General features: G+C 43.8%; 1 protein-coding gene across 1 annotated transcript in view; it reads right to left on the bottom strand.

Annotated features, from left to right (window-relative positions):
- Positions 1-806: 806 nt before the first annotated feature.
- Positions 807-26464, bottom strand: part of PDGFRB (platelet derived growth factor receptor beta) — a 48826-nt gene continuing 23168 nt past the window's right edge. The window contains exons 11-22 of the mRNA XM_056852283.1: positions 21029-21161; positions 18724-18828; positions 17624-17734; positions 15362-15515; positions 12908-13074; positions 12586-12695; positions 8173-8295; positions 4788-4899; positions 4387-4486; positions 4171-4276; positions 1811-2055; positions 807-921 (exon numbers count right to left, since the gene is read on the bottom strand). Of these exons, the coding sequence (XP_056708261.1) occupies positions 816-921; positions 1811-2055; positions 4171-4276; positions 4387-4486; positions 4788-4899; positions 8173-8295; positions 12586-12695; positions 12908-13074; positions 15362-15515; positions 17624-17734; positions 18724-18828; positions 21029-21161 (1572 nt within the window). The 3' untranslated portion in view covers positions 807-815. The remainder of the gene's footprint in view (positions 922-1810; positions 2056-4170; positions 4277-4386; positions 4487-4787; positions 4900-8172; positions 8296-12585; positions 12696-12907; positions 13075-15361; positions 15516-17623; positions 17735-18723; positions 18829-21028; positions 21162-26464) is intronic.

Genomic DNA, 26464 nt, shown 5'->3' with positions numbered 1-26464 from the left:
GATTAGTTGTAATCCTGGGAGGTCTCCAGGCCCTACCTGGAGGTTGGCAACCCAATGCATCAATGATGGTAGACGTGGAAGAAAAATGTGAAACAGGAGAAAAGTTTCCAAAGTACCATTTTTTTTCACATTCTTATTTCCTTGGGTTGCATCTCCTTGTGATGCAGTTCTCCTCTTGCCATTCTGATCCTTTCCTAATCTTCAGTTTTCAAAATGGTTTATTTTACAGATAATGTTCTGACATATTTATGACCTGCATCTCCCTTGAGGAGGCCTGCCAAGGCCCCCTCCCCTCAAAGGGAGAGCAGGCCTATCACCAACAGCTGATATTAATGACTCTCCAACATAAAACAATGAGAATTCAGTCAGCCAGGCAGTCAGCTATTTCTCTCAAGGTGCGCTGGCATCAGGGGATTGGTTTGATTGTTATTTTTCCTCTTCATACTGGCCTCAGGTAGGTCTTGTCCCTTTAAATGAGTGATGTGATGGGCAGTCAGAATTCAAAAAAATGTGGCTATGGAATGCCCTCTTATTGCCACAGCTCATCCATTATCGGTCAGTTTCCATTCCCCCCTCCCCCGTATGCTGTTTCATATAAACTTCCACCATGTGGGTCTAAACTGTACTGCTATTGGTGAGTGTGCACATACTCTTGGCCATGTGTTCTTCCATGTTACCATTACTAGTTTTTGCTTTGGATTGAAGGGAAAGGAAGTTCAGGTTACACAGTGATGAAGGAGAGGGATATGCCAGTTTGTGTTTGGACTTCTCCCTGTGTGCATGCACACACATACACAACCATAGGCCTAATAACCTTAGCAATCTGTCTGCATTTCTGGTGCCTGTTCCTCTTCCTGCTGTGGAACCAGTGGGCTGTCACAGGATATAGTAGACGATGTGTTGGCTTCGTTCAGTGGAGAGCTAGAGGAAAAGGAAACAGACAGAATTCAGATTCTGTCCTAATCAGGAGGCCTCAGTGTAAAGACAAATGAATCCTGCATGCAGAGAAAATGGCTGTCAATTTGATTTCTAACACTGAACCCATGAAGCTGCCTTATACTGAATCAGACCCTTGGCCCACTGAAGTCAGTATTGTCTACTCAGACCGGCAGCAGCTCTCCAGGGTCTCAGGCAGGGGTCTTTCATGTCACCTACCTGCCTAGTCCCTTTAATTGAAAATGCCGGGGATTGAACCTGGGACCTTCTGCATACCGAGCAGATGCTCTACCACTGAGCCATGGCCTGTTTAAAAAATAATAACTGCCTAAGATGCTTTAGAGAGTCATGTTTCAGTCTTATCAGTCAAAACAGAGTACAGGTTCTTAACAGGGCTGCCAACCCCAGGCAGAGAAATTCCTGGAGATTTGGGGGTAGAGCATGGGGAGGGCAGGGTTTGGTGAAGGAAGGGACCTCAGTAAGGGATAATGCCAGAGAGGCCACCTGCCAAAACAGCCATTTTCTCCAGAGGAACTGATCTCTGTAGACAGGAGATCAGTTGTAATTCCAGGATATCTCCAGGGACCACTGGGATGTTGACAATACTTCTGAATACCAGCGGACATATTTGAATGGCCATTCGATGAATATATCAAAGATCCTCCAGAGAAAAAAAAGAACATTTCAAAATATGGTGTCATTCCACCTAAATTACTTTCCTCAATATACAGAGGACACATTTCATATTTCTGCTCCCCATTATTTTCTTGTCAACGGAGAGTGCAAAATGTGTCTTCACCTTTCAGAAAGACTGCAGTTTGGGAGTGAATAATGTCACAATGGGAGACAGAACAGAGACAATCTGGTTTGGTACCTTGCCCGGCTGCTGGAAGGCTCCTGCGGTGTATCATTTACTCCTTCGGGTTTAGGGTCAGGCAGCGGAATGATATAATCATTGTCCACTCCATTCTGCTCTACGGTCGTATAGAGGACAGAACCTGAATTGGCTATGTAGTTAGCACTGGATGTGGAATTGTTGAGTCCTGCATTTCTTGGCCTTGTGCGGACAACAGCAGGATGGTCACTCTTCAAGAATTCTTCATTCACCTGTTGGTACTTCTGCACTCATATAAAGCAGACAGAACAGAAATGACTTGTGAGTATATAAAAGCCACATGGAATATTCCTCAATCCTCATTCATAAGCAGGAAGCCTCTGACATATACAGCAACAAGTTCTTTGTACCACAGTGTAGTAAATACTGTCACCTGAAGAAGTGAGCTGTGACTCATGAAAGCTCAAACCCTGCCAGACAATTTGTTAGCCTTTAAGGTGCTACTGGACTCTTCCTCTTTTCTACTAAATACTGTCATGTTATGGAATTTTTATTGCTTCTGTCTTTTGTTTCTTGAATGGGGTCAAAGCCCTTTAAACACTAAGGTTTCACCTTTAAATATACTTCCTTAATAGTACGGCAGACTGAAATCAAGGGGACGTACTTCCTTGTCAATGTTTTTAGGACAAGGCTCTATGTCTTCTACACAATTCAGCACAGGGAAGGTGAAAGTAGACAGCCTATTTTCAAGTATCTTCACTGTTTTGGAATGTGTAGCATAATTGAATTTGGGATGTGCAATTCCAGACTGTTAATGTTAGTATTACCAGTTGCCTAGCAAAGTGTTAACAAGAAGAGAGCAGGCCCTATAACACTCAAAAACTGTTAAAGGGTTGTTGTTGTTGTTTTGGGGGAGGGGGCTGAATGTAGATGTTTGTTGGCCAAAGGAAAATACTAACTTGTGCAACAGTGCAAATCTCAGATCTGGCCCTCCAGCGGTATGTATATCTCACTATTTCCCTTTTCCTTATTTATTTATTTGGGAAATTTATATGCCACCTTTCCAGAGTCCTGCTGTAAGTAGCTTACAAGTAAAAACAATGCCACAAAATAATAAAAATGTCATAAATTATCAATATACAAATCAAGCCATTAAAATACCCGTAAAACAGACCTCAGACAATAAGCAGAACACAGAACAAATAAAAACATTAGAGCCTTTTAAATTAAAAGCCTGGATAAAACTAAATGCTTTGACCCGGAATCAAAAAGACAGTATGGCAGATGAGCCTCAATGGGGAGGGCATTCCAACAGTGTGGAGCCACCACTGAAAATGACCTGTTTGCCAATTTCACCACTTTTCTTGTTAATACCAAGCATTAGAGGATCGTGAACACACTGACTAGTATTTGAGGTCTCAACAAACCTTAATGGCACTTAACTTTTACATGGCTTTTCTGAAAATTTTAAATTTCATATTTTAAAAAAGTGACTTTCTAGTCCATACATTTGCAGAGATGCAACTGAATAGTTATAATGTTGTTTCCAGAGTAAACAGGTTGTACACCTGCACAGCAAAGGAGGGGGCGGGGGCTTGATCTGGATGTTGTGATTGTGGCATGGTTTTTCACTGGTGAGGGTAAATGGTGTGAGTGTGATTTGTGGCAATTCTAAGAGCATTTCTAAGGGAGTACGGCTGTGGGAAGTCAGTGTGACGTAGTGGCTGGACTAAGATCTAGGAGACCTACTCTGCCATAGAAGCTCACTGGGTGACTGTGGACCAGTCACGTGCTTTCAGCCTAACCTACCTCACAGGGGATTTTTGAGGATAAAATGGAGGAGAGGAGAATGACTTAAGCTGCTTTGGGTCCTCACGGGGACAAACGCGGGGTATAAATGAAGTAAATAAATATTGTGCAGAGCAAACCAGCACACTCTTAATAGCTTGGGCCAATGGAGAATGCTATTAGCACATTTGAACTCCAAATGGAACTGAAGAAGCCAGGATCACATAGAAAGCACCACAGTGATAGACTCCCTTCTTTCCAAACTTGTGTGTGTTTTAAAGTTCCATCAAGTTGCAGCAAACATGGTGACCCCATAGGGTTTTCAAGGCAAGTGATTAATAAGGGGTGGTTTGCCGTTGCCTTCCTCTGCAGAGTCTTCCTTGGTGGTCTCCCATGCAGGTACCGACCCTGCTTAGCTTCCAAGATCTGATAAGATTGGGCTATACTATACCATTCCACTTCCCCCTTCCAAATTTAATGATGCACATTCCCTAAGTCTGAAGGGAATCAAGATCTCTTTGTCCAGTTTAGACCCTGTTGTGTCAATAGCCACAAACTAGGCCATTCTCCTGTGAAATACTTCTCTATCCTTTCAGCTATCCATATTCTACCTTCTTATAGGAGTCTGCCAGCAGATTCCCCATGAGCACCACCAGCTGAGAGAAAGCAGGTCGGATTTCAAATTTTTCTTCCCAGCATTTCTGCATGATCTCATAGCTGAAGAGACATGAAAGAAAGGACAATATTATGTTTAGGAAATGCTGTACTAGAAGAAATTGGGGTATTTTTCCTTGTAGGAAAGGCAAACACATGCTGTAAACACTCACATCTCATTAGACGCATGTGTTGGCTTGGCCATCCGATAGCCATGTTTGATGGCATTATAGAATTGTTCATTCATGGGCAATTCAGGGTACGGAGTCCCACCTAGACGTAAAAAAAAAAATATTAGCGGGAAAGCTTCCTTATGTTGCATACCAGTGTCACCCCTCCATTATCCATTTCCATTTCTTATCACCAATGGCAATGACAAATGCCCACACCCAGTATGAGAGATGAAGGACTCAAGATGGGGGTCAAAATACTTACAGAAGGAATAGCAATAAGAAGGCCATTTCTTTATGTAGACTATGAACAGCCACACGGAGTATTTTTATATTGTGCCAAGGAAATCTGAGAAACACAGTTTCAAAACCAGACTGAGCAATGTGAGACCAATGATGCTTACCCAGAGTGAATATTTCCCAGAGAAGAATCCCAAAGGACCACACATCACTCAAAGTAGTGTACAGGTTGTTAAAGATGCTCTCAGGTGCCATCCATTTCAAAGGCAAGAAGGTCTGTATGGAGAAGCAATAGACGGAAACCCTTTTCAAGGCATTGATCAACAATTGTCCCTTATCTGCCAACAGTGAAGGTTTTCCCTGTGACTTTTAGCATGAAGAAAGCAATTAGTTTTTCAGTACAGGACCTGATCTCCATCTATAAATGTAAGCTGCAGTTTTCAACCTTGCTCAATAGAAGAGCAAAGTGTATTTCCAGTTAGCACTGAAAGGAACTGTATTTTCACTAGGGCTTCACCGGTTCTGCTACTGAGGAGAGATGATGACCCAATTAACCTAAAGAAAAAATGTTACTACATTCTGCCCGGCAAATTGTGTCTTTTAAAATAACGCAAGTCCAACATCTTGTCGATTGGGTTGACTCACTCTGTGTAATCTGCCTTGAGTCCCAGTGAGAAAGGCAGACTGTAAATAAATGATTTAAGTAAACAGTTGGATGGATTTAAAAGGCAGTTAGGCAGATTCATGGAAGATGGATGCTGAGAAACAACATCAGGAGAAGGCCTTGGCCTCTGTATCCTGTCTGTTGGCCCTCCAGGGCAATTGGCTAGTTGCTTTGAGAATCAATGTGCTGGAATAAATGGCCCAACGGTGACACAGCAAGGCTCTTCTTATGTTATCACTTCCAGTTAAATAGGCTTATGAAGCAATGAAACATGGTACTGTTCCACTTGATTTATAAAAGTAAATCTAACACCTTCACTAATCTGATATGCAATAGGGGACAATTTTCAGGGACAGCAGGCAACATGGACTCCCTGCACAATGGGAATTGTGAAAGGAGGCGATCTGATATGTATGCTGGGCTTGTAACTTCAGTTGTGGTGTGGGGGCAATAGTAAGATAAGGCAGGCATGGAAGTGCTGGCATAATATGTTCCTGGAAATCCCTATCTAAAAGAGAACCACCAACTTCTGCATTGGTCAAAACTTCCAGGTCATCATACATACGAGTAGTATCATGGGAAGCAGGTTGCATTCATCTAGCCAACATCTAACTGGGTTGGAGGTTACCATGAATTAAAAAATGGAGAGTCTGACTTTCTAACTTAAAGAAAGGAAGGAACACATCTACCTTACTCTCCTTTTAGTGCCAGCCGCAAACATTGCTTTTTGCCCAGGCTTTTAATTAAAGGGTTCCATCTTTTTAGCTGTTGTTTTTCTGGCTTGTTTTAAGCCTGTAGGGTGTTTTATGAACGTTTGTTAGGATGTGTTAGGATGCCGAATATTGTTTTCATGCTTGTTTTATGTCCCTAGCAGGCTGTATACTGATGGTTTTAAACCTAATAATGTTATGCTTTTATGATTTTATTGTATTGTTTTTATCTTGTGAGGTGCCTCAAGCAGGTGTCTGGAGAGGTGGCATATACATTTTCTAAATACATAAACTAATAGCAGCAACATGTTTCCTTATTTTCAGAGAAAATCAGCCACACAGGAAAATTTCTCCTTGGCTGGACTTGGTTGGTTAGGGGAGGAGCAATCATCTTTCTGCCCAACAACCAAAGTCCTACTGGGTAGTTTGTCTTTCAAGCTCAATTTCAGATGTTGGGTATTTAAAGAATCACTCCACTGTTATCTGACCCAGAAACACCAGTCCGGCTTTTTTAAACCAATAAGTTCTGAAATTCTGCTATTTACCTTCTTCATAAACAACAAAGTACCTCTTTAAACCATAACACTTAGAAACTGAGCGAATCTACAACAAAATGTTATGGATTGTTTTTAACCTGCTCCCCATCAGCATAATTTACTCCCCAGGCTGTATTTTCCATATAGACCTGAATTTAAAAGGAACACGAGAAACAAGTTAAAATCAAATCTGCAGCATTTTGTTATGGATCCCTGCTTTATATGGTCTTGGTGTGAATAAGAAGCCATGGAAAAGGGACGGCCATACCACTCTTGCTATTCGCAATTCCTGTGTTTGTTTCTGCATCCCATCCCAATCTTGTCACATACAAAACCAGTCTGGTTCTTGTTTTCTCTCCTTCTTCAGCAGCTTGTGTGGTGTTATCCCCTCACGGTTCCCCTAGCTTCAGTGGCTTTAGTTGCACAACCAGCGTAAAAAGCACACAAAGTCTCTCGGAAGGAGTACAAATGGCCAAAGTTTCAATTCCTATTTTTCTGGAAGAATGACGGAGTAAGGAAGACACAAGAGACATAGATTCTATTTCCAGCCCTGAGAAATGATTCATAGTGAGAACTTGGTTATATGGTTTCAGCTTCTGAAATCCTAAATCTGCAGCAAAATAGTCCACATAAGGCATTTGAGGATTTATAATAGCTGTAGAGAGTTCTGAGTCTTATATTATGGACTTGTATATGAACTTATATGAGTTCATGGTCCAGCTTCAGTTAACCCCAAAATTCTACCTTAAAGAGCCCTCTATGTAGCTGCCATGTGCTGTAGGAGTTATTGACCACTTGAAGGCTGTCTCCACCAGGGTTTCTACACTTTGGAAGGGGCTTCCAGATGGGCTCTGTACTGGCATTTTGGCATATAAGGCCATTTTGTTTGTGAAATCCTTCAGCAGAAAGTTTGGATTTTCATTTTCATTGAGACATGTTGATTTTTAGGCAATTCCATGCTGTTTTATTTGATAGAATGTTGTTAGATGATGTGCAAACTTGCTTTTTATTTTTGTATACTGTAAGCTTCTCTGAGCCACTTGAAAATATGGGTTATTTAAAAAACTGGGCAAGATTATACTTGTAGTTATGATGGGAAAGTGCCATCAAGTTGTAGCCAATGTATGGCGACTCCATAGGTTTTTCAAGGGTACAGACAAACAGGTGGTTTGTCATTGCTGCCTCTGGCAACCCTAATTATGACACATGTTAGAGTAACATCTGGTGCAACTCTTTTCTTGAATGACCCATTGAATGACTTAGTGATAGTTTCATTCTGCTGATCATCTGGATTAACACTGACTAAAGATCTAATGAGCCAGGCAAAGAAGGTGTTGTCCATCATGCATTCTTCTGAGCATGTGCAGTTTCTACTTAGAGCATTCTCAGAAGGAAATAAGAGGGTGGCATTCATGTTTCTGTCATTGAGTACAGGCCACATAAAGCCAATCATTAGGTATTTTTCAAGATTTAAGTTTAAATCCTATATTTGTGGGAACTTGGCTTATCCTTGATGCATAGGGGGTGGACAGAGAACCAGGCCCTACTCCCAAATTCTGTGCATAGAATTCCATCCCTGCCACTCTTCCTATGTAGCCAAAGTTAGACCCAATCGAGGCTAGGTGATCTTACTACTTACGTTGCCTTTGGAGATGTAATTTGAATCCCGCATGATATCTCTAGCTAAGCCAAAGTCACAGATCTTTACCAACTTCCCCTCACAGATCAGCACATTTCTTGCAGCCAGGTCCCGATGCACGCACTGTAAGACAGGGAAGAGATAATGCTTTATTACACTGTGCGTGCATATTGTTGTTTATTGCTCAAACGACTGACAACAGAAGAGTAGCCAACTTCCTCAAACCAAAAGAAGCAACAAAGGGAATTTGCATGAAAATGTAATGAGAACTTTTAGGGTCTGTACAGACAACAGCTATAACAGGCATGTAGAAATGCTATAGGAGCCCCGTGGCGCAGAGTGGTAAGCTGCAGTACTGCAGTCCAAGCTCTGCTCACGACCTGAGTTCGATCCCAACGGGAGTCGGTTTCAGGTAGCTGGCTCAAGGTTGACTCAGTCTTCCGTCCTTGGTAAGTTGGTAAAATGAGTACCCAGCTTGCTGGGGGTAAAGGGAAGATCACTGGGGAAGGTACTGGCAAACAACCCTGTAAAACAAAGTCTGCCTAGTAAACGTCAGGATGTGACGTCACCCCATGGATCAAGAATGACCCGGTGCTTGCACAGGGGACCTTTACCTTTACCTTTAGAAATGCTATGAGAAAGTTGCTGTCACAGTGCTACTGTTGGTTGTCCAGGGTACACACATTCATTTTCCCTTTATTCTACAATACCAAGTTCAGCAGGTTCTTGTAGCACTTCAAGCTCAAGCCTGCAAAATCTTCAACAAGCCCCTCAAGGATGACATGGTACAGGGGGGCAAAGTGTTAGACTAAGACCTGGGACAACCAGGTTCAAATCTCTGCTCAGTTCTGGAAGTTTGCTGGATGACCTGGGGTCTGTCACACTCTCTCAGCCTAACCTACCTCACAGGATTGTTGCTGTGAGGATAAAATGGAGGAGGAGAGAACAATGTGATAAGCGCTTTGTGTCCCCACTAAGGAGCAAAGCAGGATATAAATAATTTAATAAAATAAGTACTGCTGCAGAAAACATGCATAGGTTTCAGTGTAAGTGTGTGACTGTTCCAGACAGTTTTAGAATTGTTTTCAAATTATGTGTAAAAATAGTTCATATATCAAAGGGGGCAGGGAGGACAAGACCTTGTTTCCATCTCTGCAATGGCCCAAGGTTCAAGAGCATCCCCTCCCCAATGTTTCTTTATTGGAAATACTCAGGGTGAATTTGCTATCCTGGTTATACTTTTTTGGGCACAACCTGCAGAGAAGTGGCTGTACAACTTCGTCCTCTGAGGACACTGTGTCACCTGTACAGTAATAAACAATGTCCCCAAAGTACAGCCAGTAGCAGTTTGCTTTCTGAATATAGAAGAGCACCAGGGGTACAAGATACACCTGTATTTTGCTATTGAGGTACATTTTAACCCCAAGCCAATTTAATACATTAGACTAAAAAATATCCCATAAATTAATTAAGAAAATGCTGATCCAAGGAAACATTTCAAGTGCTCTGAAGATTTTCAGCCCTTTATTGCATACTCTATATGCAATGTGTATAAGATTTGTTACAGAGTTGTTAAAGCATTTATTATTTTCTACTTCATTTATACCTTATTTTTCATTTATATCTCCACTTAACGCCTTTCTCCCCAATAGGATCCAAAACAGCATACAGTGTTCTCCTCAGCTTCATTTTATCCTTACAAGTTTTCCCCCATTCTTGTACAGTAGGGTTGCCAGGTACCCACTGGGGGCGAGAGATCCCTGACCCCAGCTCCTGTTGCCTGCCACTGCTCCAGCAGCCGGAAGGAGAAAAATAAAGTTTAAAAAATGCTGTTGGTGTAATGGTGTGATTCCCAGTGATTCCTAGAGAGGCATGGCATCACTTCCATGTTTTCCCCATATGTGATGTCATGCTGTTGCACCAACAGCAGCCCCTCCATGTCCCCCTTCCCCCAGATATCCTCCAGTGTCTGGCAACCATATTGTACAGTTATCAAGTGACTAATGTTGAGCTTCAAAACATCTGTACCTTGTGGTATATGCTCTGTAAAATACCCAGTCATTACTAAGTTCCTATTGAATGGTAACTGCAGGTGGAGTAGCGGATCAGGTTCTAGGTGCTGGTATTAACCTTTAAAGCCCTAAGTGGTCTGGGACCATCATATCTATGGGACCATCTCTCCCAGTAAGTCCCCCAAAGAGCATTACACTCAGTGAATAACAACCTACTGGTAGTCCCCGGCTCAGGAGGTGTCTGGCTGTCCTCAACCAGGGCTGGGGCTTTTTTAGTCCTGGACCTGGCCTGGTGGAACTTTCTATCTAGTGAGACCAGGGCCCTGCTGGACCTGATGCGGTTCCGCAGGGCCTGTAAGACTGAGATGTTCTGCCAGGCCTATGGTTGAGGGCAGCAACAGTTTCTATCATAGCTGGCCTTCCTTCCCCTTCCTCTTTCCTCACTTCATCTGGGTTGCTTGATTGGGGACCCTGACTGTTCTTCCCGGGATGGCTACAGACCTGTGTGCTGATGAATGGGCGCCAATAGGATTTTAATGTCAGAGAAACGATGGCTTTAAGTTGCAAATTATTTTTATATTATATTATATTGACTATTCCATGATTTTAATGGATGTTAGCCCCTCTAAGCCCGGCCTTGGCTGGGATAGAGAGCAGAATATAAGTTCAAAAACAAACAAAACATTTGGTGATAAGTTTGTCTGCACAAGCTTCCAGCAGTTTTACCATGTTCCTTTTTCCCACACTCATGAGCAAAAATATTTTCTGGGGAAAAAGATGTCATATTCAGTTGTGTCTATTATGTGCTGTCAAGTCATTTTGAGCTTATGCTGACGCTATAAATTAATGACCTCCAAAAACGTCCTATCATTAACAGCCTTGTTCAGATCTTGCAAACTGAAGGCCATGGCTTCTTTTATTGAGTCAATCTTCCTCTTTTCCTACTGTATCTCATCAATTATGAAGGAGAAGGATAATACCATTGAAATGCCACAGGGTTAGAGTTGCCAACCTCCAGATGATGGCAGGACATCTCCTGCGATTACAACTGATCCCCAGGTGACAGAGATCAGTTCGCCTGGAAAAAATGGCTGCTGGGCTCTTTGACATTCTACCCCATTGAAGTCCCGCCCCTCCCCAAGTCTGCCCTCCTCAGGCTCCACCCCCAAAATCTCCAGGCACTTCCCAACCTAGACCTGGCAACCCTACCCAGGGTAAATGACTGTATCTAACTACCCTTTCCAAAGCCAGCTGGATTAGTTTATGGCAACAAACACTACCATGGAATTCAGCTTTTAACACCAATGTACTGTGCAATTCTAAACAGCGTTATATCCTTTCAGGAGAACTTAGGAAGATATAACTCATTTAGGACAACACTTCTACAATATCTCAGAGAAGCCCAATACAAGGGCTTTGTGTAGTTCCTGATAACACAATTGCATATTCATTAGTGTTGGAAGTCATCATCATGAGAAAAAAACATGGGAGTCTCTAGCTTTAAAATTTAAATACTTTAAAGATAGTCTCAAAACTGATGGACATTGCCTGATCTATAGTGCAGCTTTATTGAATGCTCTGCTGCTGGCCTGCACACTGGGGTGGCTATATAAACATTGCTTAATCTGTTCTGAGGAAAGTGCAGCAGCCACACAGGGAGCATAGAAATATTTGTCATGGTCAGGAAGTGGAGTTTCAGTGATACATAGCTTTGTGCCTTCTCGCCCTAATGACTACAGAACCAAAAGTAAACTACATGCAAATGTCTTGATTTGAATAATAAATATTAGCCCCGAGCATCCAGCTTTTCTTGACACAGATTTTGTTTTGTTCTAAAAGCACCTAGAATACACAGCCTTACTTGGAGTATGCTTTCTGCCACAGAACAGAGCTAGATACTCCCTCAACTTCCTGCTTTCAGGAACAGCGCTGGTGGCTGCATTTTTATGGCAGTCCAACATCACTCTCTGATTAAAGCTTAGAGATTTTGCTGCTGCCCAACATTAGCTATGAAAGGATCTGAAACTTATTGAAGTGGGACTGGATATTGCATGATTGAAATCCGGCCTGCCACAAACAACAGGAGAAGTTATTATAATGCAATGATCTACAGTGCAGCTTTATTGAACTCCCTGCTGCTGGCCTGCACACTGGAGTGGCTATATAAACATTGCTTAATCTGTTCTGAGGAAAAGGGACGTAGTCATGTCTAAAAGGGGGCAATAACTTGAGTGTCTAATAACACATAAATCAGAAGTCCACCTATGCTTAATTAATTTGCTGCCTCCTGTTTCCGTGTCTGTCTTGCTGTACAAACACACACATAAAACAAACAGTTTCTACTCCTTTGAAGCCAATCACCCCTACATGTTATACAATTCCTGGACACACACATACATACATTTTTGGAAGCCAAGAACTCCATTCCGTTGGCCACCTGGAAGCTAAATCCGACAAGGTCTGTGTAGCTGAGGAGTGGAGACTCATTTATCAAAGTAACCTTTTCAGGAGCTGGAACCAAGACACAAATTATGCTTATTAGTTAAATGCATTTGGTAGATATAAAGCTGGTCTACAGGCCTTGCTAGAATGCTAAATCTAAGAAGGAAAGGTCATTAGAAGCAACATCACAAGATAACATTAAAAGACTTTATCCTCTGTGCAATGAAACCATTAAAAAAGGGTTATGAGCATGCCTGCTGTTTCCTTGTAGCATTCCTTACCTGATGGAGAATAACTGTCCAGCTCATAGGTAGCACCATAATTGGAGGAATCAATGTCCACATACTTGATTTCACCCTTCATGTTTGACATTGGCACATAATCCAGTGACTCATCTTTACTCATATCCATGTAGCCCCCATCGCTTTCCACGGATAAGGAAGTATGGCTGCAAAGAGGTGGAAGGATGATTCAGACTATATGCATTTGCCCAGTTTGTACAGAGCTACGACAAAGAAGGGCTTCAGATAAACAAATAAGGTTTACAATGTCTTGGTTTACAACACCCAAAGGCAGACACAACGAAAGACAAAGAAAAAGCACAGTGCAAGTGAATCTACAAACATGGCATTTCAAATTTATAGCTGCACAGCTATATGCAACCACCTGCTTGAACCACAATTGTGTGTGCAGAGCCCAGCATATGGGTGGGAATAGGGTGTTAGCACATACTAATGGTCAATTTTGTATCAAAATGGCCATGTATCAAAGCTGCATAATTTATTTGAAACTTCTTACATATTTCCAGCAATTTCGACGTAGGCAACAGCTTGAGCATAAACTCACATGTACTTAAACATAAAAATTTCAGCTGAATTCTCAGAAAAGAATGACCTCAGGTTGACACAGGTAGTTATACATCAGCATAATGCTTACAAACATAATGAATGACTCTTCAACAGTGTTTCCTATTCATCTTTGAAGACCATAAGACCATGCAAAAAGATATTGTGCACAGTCCACTTGGAGTTTTTGCCCAGCAAAAATTGATTAGTATATAGCAACTGCTGTGCGGCATGATGGAGATGTAGGGAAGTGATACTAAGTAATTACAAGTGTTGGAGTAAAATAAATTAGCCAAAACAATATGAAAGAAAATCAAAGGTACCCCCCCCCCCAACAATTGGATCACAGCTGGTTGTCCTTTTAATTATTGCTACATGATGATACAATATTTATTTTAGTTTTGGGGAAAAGATGGAACATCATAGCGGTTATAACATTATACTTGATGAGATTTATAAAATTACTCTTAATGTGGAGAAAGTGAATAGAGAGAATGTTTTCTTCAATAATGATAGAACTCAGGGTCACCCAATGAAGAAGAAGAGTTGGTTTTTATATGCCGATTTTCTCTACCTTTTAAGGAGAATCAAACCTGCTTATAATCTCCTTCCCTTCCTCTCCCCACAGCAGACACCTTGTGAGGTAGGTGAGGCTGAGAGAGTTCCAAGAGAGCTGTGACCAGCGTAAGGTCATCCAGCAGGCTGCATGTGGAGCAGTGGGAAAACCAACCCAATTCACCAGATCCACTGCTCTCAACCACTACACCACACTGGCTCTCAAGTGACTGGCAGTAGATTTAGAATGGATGAAAGGAAGTACTTCTTAACACTGGTGCATGATTAATTTATGTTATTCACTGCCACAAGATGCAGTGATTGCTATTATTTTAGGTGGCTTTAAAAAGAAATTAGGCAAATTGATCTATCAATGACTATTAGCATATTACAGCAAAATGGTACCTCCATGGTCAGAGGCAATGTACCTTTGAATACTAGTTGCTTTGAATACCAGGACAACAGGACAGGGAAGTTTTGGGCTTTGTGCCCTCTTTGTAGGTTGTTTTGTAGCCTTTGGTTGGTTTGAACCAGCAGCGCTCTTCTTATTTTCTTATGATTATCTTAGAATCACAGAATCATAGAATTGGAAGGGACCACCAGGCTAATCTAATCCAAGCCCTGCACAATGCAGGAAATTCACAACTACCCCCCCCCCCCACACACACACACAGTGCCCTCTGCTCCATGCCTGGATGGCAAAAAACAAAAACAAAAACCAACGACCCTCCAGGATCCCTGGCCAATCTGTCTTAGAGGAAAACTGCTTCCTGACCCCAAAGTGGCAATTGACATTACCCTGGGCATGTAAGAAAGGGCCACAAGAGCCAAGCACTGACACAACCCTTCCTGCCCTCCCTCTCATGATCTGCCTAAGTCAGTTATTATCAGGAACTAGGTGGTGTATGCATATAACACCCATTCTGCAGTCACTTCTTTGCTGCCCCTTAGTTACTAAGTTGAATTCAAGATACTGGCTATCATATGCAAAGGCCTTTGTAGCCTTGGACCATCATATATGCAGGAATGCCTCTCCTCCTATGCCCCACTACAACTACTTTGCTCATCTGAACAGGGCCTTCTACAGGTGCCTTTTCGCAAATGGGCAAGTTCAATAACTGCCCACACACACACTCACTCTCTCACACACACACACACGTTCTCTGTATTGGCCCCCACCCTATGGGATGGTTTGCCTGAGGAGGTCAGGAAGGCTCCCACACTTTTGCCATTCCACACTCTGTTTGAATGTACCAGAAAGGGCAAGTTGTGCACAATATACCCGAAATGGCAATATGTGTATAATCAAGAGGAGGACGTTTAGTGCACAAATACCTTTGCACCCTGTCCTCATTGAGGGCATTCCCATACATCTCCACTTCCTGCTTGGCTTTTTCATTGTAGTATTGTAGGAAAGTGTGCTTGTTCCTGTGTAGGTAGTCCACCAGGTCTCCATAGCGACAGTACTCTGTTATGATATAAATAGGGCCTGTAGAAAAGGATATCAGCTCTGGTCAATGGCACCTGAGAACAGGTTTCCTTGCCTATCACATGGTCTAGTTTTCATTGACAGACATTTTCATTGACAGTCATTTGCATTGCAAGTGGGGACTCAAATGGCCAGATGCTCTTCCAAAGTGGGAAGAAATTCCCTGTACGTAGACAACTATAATGTTATGGAGAAAGCTTGGGAAGAACCTCATTCCTTGACATTCAAGTTTTCTGCACTGAGGGAATCAATCTGAAGTGGTATAGCCCAGACACAGGTTTACCGCTTCCATGAGAATTAGGTGTGTGTGTGTGCGTTTTTACATTCCTTTGTAGTAATTAATCACTACATTGATTATTTTGTCTCCCTGTGTCCTCAATTTCATTATTAAAATAATACTGTTGCCGTGTTCATCTCTGCCACACATACCATGATAAATGGATCCCTCCTTTTTTGTAAAAGGGTACATCTGGCAGCCAAACACTCTTCCCACAATAGCAGTGCCAAGTTAGGGGAGCACCCCACCCCCCCGGTAAATCTAGTTTGTCCAAAAAATTCTTGGAGGGAAATCCCAAAATATTACACAGTGGATGGGATCCAGTGATCAATCAGTAGAAATCAGTGATGGTTGTGGATCTTCCCCAGCAGTCCCTTCCAACCCATTTTTGCAGTGCTGTCGTAATAGCTACATGGGTCAGGGGGCTTCAGTGAGGAGGGGAATGAGGACAATATCACCCTTCCTGCATCTCTATCAGCAGAGCTGCATTGACGGAGAAGGAAAATGGGTCACCTTCTTCCCCCTCCTCACTGTAACCCAGCCAACTTTCATGGCTATTATTCCATGTGGATCCCATGGGCTCAGGAATCAACTTCTCTTGTGTCAGAAAGGACTGCTGGAGGGAGGGAAAAGCAAGGAACATCTGCTATCCTTGTCTGAGTGGATTGCTGGTTCCAACCCATAGTCTGCAGGCATGAGGAAAAAATTGACTTTACGTGGCATTTGAGTTGCCATAGCATCCCAATACAATGACCAATGTTGCAGGGGTAGCGCTGGCCACTGGCACCATCAGAGGAAAAGTTGAAGCTAAGGGGTGGGGAGACAGAGGTGCAGGAGAGGTGATACAATGTAAAGAACATCAGATGAGAGTTGGCAGCTAGAGACACAGTCAGAAGCAGGGAAATGTGATTTCTCCTCTCTGTGACCTTTGCAGGTCATCACCTCTGCAGTCACAAAACCACAACAGAAAGAAAATATGCATGGGCTATGTATTGTCTCTGGGGAATCATGTCACTTCCACACCACCATTCCTCCTTAAAAGTCTGGATCCTCTTGTGAGATATCACTGCGGTGCTGTGAGCTTGGGAAAGGAAACTGTGGTTTTGAATATGATGAAGTCATTAAAGTAATATGGGCCCGTACTCAGTGGGCAACAGGAGGGAGATGTCATTCTGGTGGCATATACTGGTGGGCTGTTTGGAGTATACTGGTGGGCAGAACAGGATAGCTTTCTCATTTTTGCAAGATGTGCCAGAGAGTTGGTAGGTTGTCTTCCTCCTTGGGAAACAACCACATGAATAAACAAGAATGGTACATTAACGTATGGAGCAACAACGTACAGGCATACCTCGGAGATATTGTGGATTCGGCAATAAAGTGAATATTGCAATAAAGTGAGTCGTGTGAATCTTTTTGGTTTCCCAGTGCACATAAAAGTTATGTCTACACTATACTGTAGTCTATTAAGTGTGCAATAGCATTATGTCTTAAAAATTGGACATACCTTACTGATAATACTTTATTGCTAAAAATGTGATAAGAGACATGAAATGAGCACACGCTGTTGGAGGAAAAATGGCGCCGATAGACTTGCTTGATGCAGGATTGCCACAAACCTTCAATTTGTAAAAAAAATTTGCAATCTCTGTGAAGTGCAATAAAACGAGGTATGCCTGTATGAAAGACTTCCCCTTTTCCTGGGCAGCATGGTTATCAGCCATAGTGATAATGAACTCTACACAAGGTACAAATGTTCATGTGCAGCACGGGAAGGAATCAGAAAAGAACACAGAGGTCTTGTCTAGTAATCAGAGTACAACAAAACCTGTACCTCCTTTGGTGCAGGCTCCAAGCAAGTTGACAATGTTCAGATGAGGCCCCAGATGACTCATGATCTTCAGTTCTGACATCAATGCTTGCTTCTCACTGCTTCTGGCAGTAGCTGTAACACGGATGAATCAAATGATGAAACACAGAAGAGGAGCATTTTGAAGTACAAGAAGAGGGAGTAAGCTAGACAGATCCATGGTTTTGAGGGTAACATTAACCTCAGAAAAGGAGAGTATCAGTAGAACATCAGATGGAAGAAATGGTTTCTGAATCTTACGCAAGCATAGGTAATGCCCACCCCACACACTGGACTACATCTCAACAGGACTGGCTCCAGGTTTTGGGGGTCCCTGGGCAGAGAATGCTCAGGGGCCCCCTATGCCAACTACTAACCCCCCTTCTTGCCTACCCACCCATCTGCCCCCACCAGCCTGTGCATACTTCCTATGCCCACTCACAAGCTGTCCCAACACCTGCAGTCACAGCTGCCCACACTGGCTGCATTCCTTTTCCACCAATGGTCCTGGGTGCAGCCAGATGTTCCACCGCCATGGCTGATGCCTTCTGGACCACCCACATGCCCTTCTCCAGCAGCACTAGGCAGCACATGCAGCTGGGAGCACAGGAGACAAAGCACTCACAAACAGGTTGTGCAAGGGTGTGAATGCAGGCAACAGAAGAGATGCATGCATAGGGGGGTCCGCAGCTGTCAGCCCCACCAGAAGCATGGCCCTTGGCAGTTGCCCCACCTCGGGGTATGCTGATGCTGGCCATGCACCCCAAGTAGCCAACACCTAAAAACATTTCCATGTGGGAGCATTCTACACTGTGGAGTGCAACGTGGATATCTGTCTTGTATGGGAAATCATACGTAACTAAATACTATCTGATTGAGGCACAAGTGAATGTTGCTGAAAAGATTCCTGTAGCTGTCACTGCATTTTCCCTTTGAGCAAACATTTTGCTTAACATGCTTAATTCTGCAGTGGATATAAGTATATTAAAAAAAAAACACAATCAGAAAGAGAGGGTATGTAGGATGACGGAGAAAACATTTGAATGTGCATGCACCATGGAAGAAAGAGAAGATTTCAAACTCACACTTGAGCATTTTCACAGCCACCCTCATCATGGACTGCGTGTGACTCATACCATGGGCTATAGCTTCCACCACTCGTCCAAAGGCTCCTGAGCCCAACGTGCGTCCTGTAGCAGAGAGATGCATTTTTCTCCATCAAGACCAGCATAAGAAATCACTATCTACTTCAGAACTTTCCAGTTGTAAACATAAAGGCAGCGGTATGGAAAATGTTAAACTCTTTATTGGAAAGATCGGACAGCACAAACAATTCCGTTGGGAAATGACTAAAGCATAGACTTATGTCTGCCTAAAAGCTGGTTTCTGCCTGACTGATAAGGCAGCAATTCTAACAAATGACATAAACCTTAAAACGTTCCTCCAAACAATCTTGTATGCATTCCGTTTTGTCCAAACAATGTTTTATGTGACCACTAGATGGGGTAGGTAGTCACAATTATGGATGTGCACCACAGGGAAAAAATAGGTTTTTTTTTTAATCCGGATACCAGAGAGCTGAAAAATATCAGTATTCCCAATTATTCAGGGTGATTAATGCAACAGAAGTGCACGAACTGATCAAAATGTAGAAAAAGCTTTATTCATGAACGAACATTTTTGATAGTAAAGAGCAGAGACAGGTTTCCAGCTACATCACTATCTGAGAAAGAGAGATGGAGAGTTGTGGAACTTCCGAGAAGAAGCAGGATATTGCCCTATGAATAGCTATCTGGAGACAGACAAGGAATTACACTTACCAGGAAAGAAGGCACTGAACTCACTATCCTATCTAACTGGCCTTTCCTCTTGCTGCCCCTGCAGGGTCTTCTTCTTTTTGTATGCCAGAAATTGTTTTCTCCAACACCAAATAACGGTTTGGTATTCAGATCCAGGATTTTTTTTGGGGGGGGGGGATTCCAGTGTTATTCAGCTCCATTATTCCCTAAGGGGATTTTTTCCAGGGGGCTGGAGAAGCTGTTTCTTAAGCAAATGGCACCAAAATTGCAGCAGAGCTGATGGTGACTGTCCACTAAATAACCCCCAAATTTCAAGTGAGTTGGACAACTTTTGTGTGCTGTAATGCATTTTAGTGGAGCCCATGCAAGTCAATTGGCACTCCTGGTTCCCATTATATTCAGTGAGCATTCCATCATCTCCCATTGTTGCCAACGGGCAATCCTGTCATTCGTTTTAGTACATCCCCCAATGTCAAACCAGATTGTCCAATGCAAACCAACTTGAGCAAAGAACACAATGTTGCATGATGAACAGAACTAATTTCAAAGCACAGGATCCAAGCCAAACCAACCTGGCAAAGGTGATACCACACCCTGGCAAGAAGACATGGACACACAGTAAATTTAAAGAAGATTTGGGGTTTGTTATTGCTTCTATGCTACAGTCGCTCTACTGGCAGCCCAATCAGTCACCAGGGCCAGTTTACAGTATTGGCTACTGTACAAAGCCCATCATGGCCTTAGACCCATATATCTGCGAGACAGTCTTTCCCCCTGTGCTCTGCCAAGACAGATTCGCTCATCCGAGCAAGGCCTTTTGCAAGAGCCAACCTGCAAATGGGCAAAACCAACAACTGCCCATACATGTGCTTTCTCTGTTGTGGCCCCCATCTTGTGGAATGGCCTGCCTGAATAGGTTAGGAAAGCTCCCACTCTCCTGGCTCTCTGCAAACTATGCAAAACTGAATTATTCAAGAAGGTTTTTCTACATGGGCAATAGGGTAGCACTGTACAAAAGGCTGTACTACTGTGTATAGGTTGCTGTGGGCTGGATCTTGGTGTGTAATTTTGCATCGTTTAATGTTAACACTTATACTTTGCTTCAGTTCTGTTTTTTAGGCTTCTGATTGGTTCTACAACCCAAATCCTATTTCATTGTTTACTGAATGTTTCATCTCGTTGATTGGATTGACACACTCTGTGTAATCTACCTTGAGTCCCAGTGAGAAAGGGGGACTATAAATAAATAAATAAACAAACAAAAACAATTTCAACTTGGAAAACCAGTGCAGGAGGAAAGGCTGAAGTCCCTCCTTCCCCCTCTCACTGTACTCCTGTTGAATCAGGCCCCGGTACAATTGGTAATGTTGGTTCCCTGATGTTACGTCTTTTACAGACAGACTATAGAGCAAGATGTAGCCATTGTTAGAGCAAAGAATGTGGCTGCTCAGTAAAGGGAATAATAATAATAATAATACAGTGCTTCACATACATAGTTGAAGAGGTGTCGGAGAAAACCTGCCCATTTGATGCGGAGGGGCACTAGCTGCTTAGTCCCTACTCCTTGCTTTTGGTCAATCCTTCCCCTCACCTAGAACAAGCTTGTCCCGGGGAAGCTCCCAGCTGGAGTCATAAGGCAGTTGCATCGGGTCTACGTAGATATATTCGTGTCCATCGGAGCTGACTGATTCAATTACCTTCCAGCGGATTTCATAGCGAGGTTTCTAGAGAGGGGATAGAAAGGTGTTACGGAATGACTGTATTGTGTAGGATGCAGCATAGATCAATCCAGGATGCCTAGTAAGAAGGTTTTTATAAGTGCCATCCTAAGCAGGTCTACTAAGAAGCCTACTCAGGTCTATTCCATGGGGTTTACTCCCAGGAAAGCATTCTTAGGACTGCACGGTATAAGATTGGCCCAAAGTATCTCACATTCACACACATTAGGGTTGCTAACTCCAGGTTGGGAAATTCCTGGAGTTCTCACTCAGAGGGACAAGGGCATCTTCAGAGTGGGTGTTTCCTTTCCCCCTTGCTTCAGGAGGCAGGACTAAATCAAACTTCCTGTCCTCTAGGTAAACACCCCTCTTCTCCTCAGTTCTATTTCCTGCCTCGATCGGGAGAGCAGCTTTCTGCAGCTCTCAGCTACATAGCAATTAGAACCTCTATACTGATTCTAAACTTAATCTACTCTACTTCCTAAACTTATTCTAAAAATTCTACTAATCTACTCTGTCCCTTTCTCTTTCTCTTTCTCATTTCTCTGCTAAGGGGAATAGATTCCAGCCAAAACAAAATGGCGGAGTCACACGTAGATTTCTATATTGCCCAAGGCAACATGGACCCATCCTTACTGACGGCCATGCCGCAAAGCCAGGAGCACTACAGTGACCAGAGGGTAAAAAATAAAAAAGGAGCAGAGGGCAATGGCAAGTGCAAACGGGGCAGATCATCCTCCTCAAAGCGCGCCAAATGCCTGATCTTGGCGGCCTGCACTTCGGCTGTCTCAAAGACAAGCGGTGGGAAGAAGAAAAAAGCGGTGGCTGCTGCTCCTCTCACCGTTTGCACGTCGGCCGGCTCAAAGTCTAGCGGCGGAGAGAAAAAAGCAGCCGCTACCGCTCCTCTCACCACCGACACACAAGGAGCGTCCTTAGCGGTTGGCATCTCACCATTTACCGCCTCTGAGCTGAATGGCTGGGGAATTACAGCGGCGGCTGCCGTTTTCCCTCAGAACGTCACCCAGGGAGCAGCTTCAGTGGTTGGCGTCTTGCCAGAAACCGCTAATGCTCCGTCCTCAGGCGGCTCGCATTCCATTCTGCAAGGACGGGTGATGGAAGACGCAGCAACTAGTAGGATGAATTTACCCCCTATTTTGGACGTGAGTGGGTTTGCCTCTCTCAAAGCAGAACTCTCTATATTAATTAAGGATGCCTTTGTAGAAGGCTCAAGGGCAGTTAATCCTCCTTCCCCCTCACCTTCTAATTTCAGGGAATATCCTTCTGCTCCTGGTACCCTAGCAGGTCCCAGCAGGGATGGGTTAGGCTCCGGCCACCCTGAAAATAAGCACTGGTAAGCTAAAACAGCCTTAAAGGCTCAATCTGACTCTCCACATGACACAAGGGACTACAACAGCTCTTCCCCTTCATCTGAAGATGAGGGAGACAAGAAGAAGAAGGCGAGTTTTCTTCAGATGGGGAAGACGTAATTGAGAACCCCAAACAGAATAGGGTCTTCAGTTCTGAGGAATTCCCTAATTTACTGTCCAAAACTCTAGCAGCCCTAGATCTCTCTGAGGACTCAGAGAATCAGCCAGATCAGAAAAAGAAGGGTTCAAGGGAATTTTTTCATATGCACAACACGCCAGATAGGCTTGTGCCAGTACCAGATTATTTCCTGGCACTCTTACAATCAGAATGGGAGAAACCAATTGCTTCTAAACAATTCCCTGTGACTACTAAAAAGTTTTATAATCTAACCAACCCCACTGCTGAACTACTGAAAGTGCCTCCAGTAGAAAGCCCAGTCTCCTCTCTCCATTCCTCTGACCTAGTAACAGAGGAGAGTCTAGTTATGATCAAGGACCCAGCAGACAGGAACACTGAACTAGCATGTAAAAAGTCCCATGAGGCATCTGCTCTTGCCATTAGTGACTCTATTACATCCGCCCTAGTTTCACTAGCGGCAATAATTTGGACAAGGAAACTTGTTCAACTTATCCCCGAGGAGGACAAAAATGCTTTAGAAGGGGCCTCCAGAATCCTCAGGGCAGTCTCATTCTTGGCTGACTCTTCCCTGGACACTATGTCCTTTGCTGCAAGAGCCATGGCCACATCTGCAGCTGCCAGAAGAGCCCTATGGCTCCGTCCTTGGCAAGTCGAACACAGGTCCTCATGGGATTCCCGTATCTGGGTAAGAGGCTCTTTGGTGACAAGTTAGATCCCATATTAGTTGAAACCAAAGATAAAAAGAAAGCCCTACCCAGATCTCTGTGCAAGGACTCCAAAGGATACTCCTCTAATAATTCCTTTCGTCCATACCATACTTTACACCGATACAGACCTGACCAAAGGAGGAACCAGTGGAGCTCCTCCCGTGGAACATTTAGCAAAGGAGGTAGATTCAACAAAATTCCTAGATTCTCCTCCTTCCAAGCTGACAAAGGAGACAAATCTCTCTGCTAGCCTAAGCAGTGACGCCAGACTCAAGCCTGTGGGGGCCCGGCTCAGTCTCTTTCATCATCAGTGGTCTTCCCCATCAGGATCATTGGGTATCACAAATCATCCTACAGGGTTACCAAATCGAATTCTCCAGACTTCCTCCAGATCGCATAGTGGTCTCCCCGACGTCCAAAAGCACGATCAAACAGCAAAGGACCCTAGGGGCCATTCAAAATGTGCTTACCATCAAAGCAACCGAACAGGTCCCCCCATCGAATTGTTTATCCGGAATCTATTCAGTTTTCTTTACTGTACCCAAGAAAGACGGAGGATGGAGAGCCATCCTAGGCTTAAAGTTTCTGAACAGATACATTCCTCTATGATGATTCAGAATGGAAACCCTGAGGTCAGGCACGGAAGCTCTAAGGCCAGGAGACCACCTTACATCCATAGACCTCACAGAGGCCTATCTTCCCATTTTAATTCACCCAAACCACCGTCGTTTTCTACGGTTCCTCCACCAAGAAAGGCACTTTCAATTCCGAGCCCTCCCCTTCGGGTTAACTTCAGCCCCCCGTGTATTTACCAAAGTGCTAGTGACATTAGTGGCATCACTACGCAGGGAGGGAGTGCGAATCCACCCATACTTGGACAACATTCTCATATGCACCAATTCAGAAGCTCAAAGCATCGAGCACACTCAGCGTGTCTTACAGGTATTGACAGAACACGGCTTCCTTGTCAACTTCAAGAAGAGCCATTTAGTTCCCACACAGAAACTGAGACACCAGGGAGTAGTCATAAACACTGCCTCAAATTCTCTCTCACTACCGGAGGACAAAGCACAGAACATCTGTTCTCTAGCCAGGAAAGCCCTCTCGTTGCGTGTATCCCAACTCATGTTTCCAACAAAACTCCAGGGACACATGGTCTCTTGCATACCGGTGGTACAATGGGCTCGATTCAAGACAAGACAACTCCAGTGGTTCCTCCAAAAATACCAAAAGGACATCCTCCTAAGGAGACGGAGGCACCTCATTCTGTCCAAAGAAGCTCGGTCCAGCCTGTCTTGGTGGTCCCACCATCAGAACCTGACCAAAGGGCTACCTTACATATGCCCAACACCGACCCAAATCATCACCAATGCCTGCCTGTCAGGCTGGAGAGCCACCCTATTGGGGCAACCTGCCCAGGGAACCTGGAATATCACGGAAAGATTAAACATCAATGCCCTGGAAATCAGGGCGATTTTCAAAGCACTTAAATACTTCCACCCCCAGATCCAAGGAAAGGATCTTCTAGTAAGGATAGACAATGTGGCCGCCAAGGCCCATTTAAACAAACAGGGGGGCTCCAGATCATCGACCCTCCACAAAGAGGCAGCAGCTATACTGACCTGGGCAGAAGCCAACCTTTCCTCAATATCAGCGGAACACATCCAAGGCTCATTGAATGTACAAGCGGATTGGCTAAGCCGCCAGACTGTCAACGAGGCGGAATGGGCACTCCACCCAGAGATCTTCCATCTACTCACCCTACGATTTGGCAATCCACTGATAGATCTCTTCGCCTCCAACAGCAACCACAAGCTGGCACAATACTACACAAGATATCACCAGCAAGGGGCAGAGCAGACGGGTGCTCTCCTGGCCCCCTGGCTGAAAGGCCTCCTCTACGCCTTTCCTCGACTTCCTCTTATTCCAAGGGTTTTGAGGAGAATTCATCTTCTGCACGCCAAAGTCATCATGATAACACCTTACTGGCCAAGATGCCCATGGTTTCCATCCCTAGTCCAGATGTTCACCCAAGACCCATGGAGACTACCAGAAAGACCAGATCTTCTTCTTCAAGGCCCGATCTGGCATCCCGATCACGGATGGTACAAAATGACCGCATGGGTATTGAATGGAGGCAACTCCAGGATCTAGGTTATAGTCAAGAAGTCATTACTACCATCATGGTGGCTCGCAAGTCATCAGCTCAACGAATCTACAACACGACCAGATGGTGCAGGCATAAAGCATTCAATCCTCTGAAACCCAAGGCCAATGGAATTTTGTCATTCCTTCATGAGGGTATATCTCCTTCTACCTTACGCAGGCAATTGGCAGCCATAGCTACCATAGTACCCAAAGTTTCTGGATTTCACATCACTAAACATCCGCATATTAAGGCATTTCTAAGAGGAGTTTCTCTAATGGCCCGCGCAGTCAAACACAGGTTTCCTACCTGGAGCTTACATACCGTTCTTACGGCGCTTACAAAACCCCCATTCGAACCTCTTAGACAGGTAGGCCACAAATGGCTAAGGATGAAGGTACTATTCTTGGTAGCAGTGACATTGGCTCGCAGGGTATCAGAATTAGGTGCCCTTTCAGTCAGACCAGGACTTATCTCTTTTCACAAGGATAAGGTTGTTCTCAGAACTGATCCTTCATTCATACCTAAACGCAACACCAGATTCCACAGGGAACAGGACATAATCCTTCCAACCTTCTGTCCTAATCCCAAAAACCCCAAAGAAAAGAGTTGGCACTCTCTAGATCTAAGAAGGGCATTACATATCTACACTGAACGTACACAGTCGATCAGGGCCTCTGACGCTCTGTTCATAAATATCTCAGCACCTAACAAAGGCAAACCTATGTCTAGGGCTTCCATCAGTAGGACCATTTCATCATGCATCACACAGTCATACAAGGAAAGTAAAATCCTCATACCCTCGGGCGTTACAGCCCACTCAATACGGAGTACAGCCACTTTCACTGCCTTTGATCGCAGAGCCTCTGTAGAAGAGATCTGCAAGGCAGCTATGTGGTCCTCGGTCTCTACATTTGTAAAACATTACAAATTAAACCTATATGCTTTTG

Source organism: Euleptes europaea, chromosome 1, assembly GCF_029931775.1.
Source record: "Euleptes europaea isolate rEulEur1 chromosome 1, rEulEur1.hap1, whole genome shotgun sequence".
Classification (NCBI taxonomy): Eukaryota; Metazoa; Chordata; class Lepidosauria; order Squamata; family Sphaerodactylidae; genus Euleptes; species Euleptes europaea.
The sequence above is the reverse complement of the archived record's forward strand: the minus strand, read 5'-3'. Positions and strand labels throughout refer to the sequence as shown.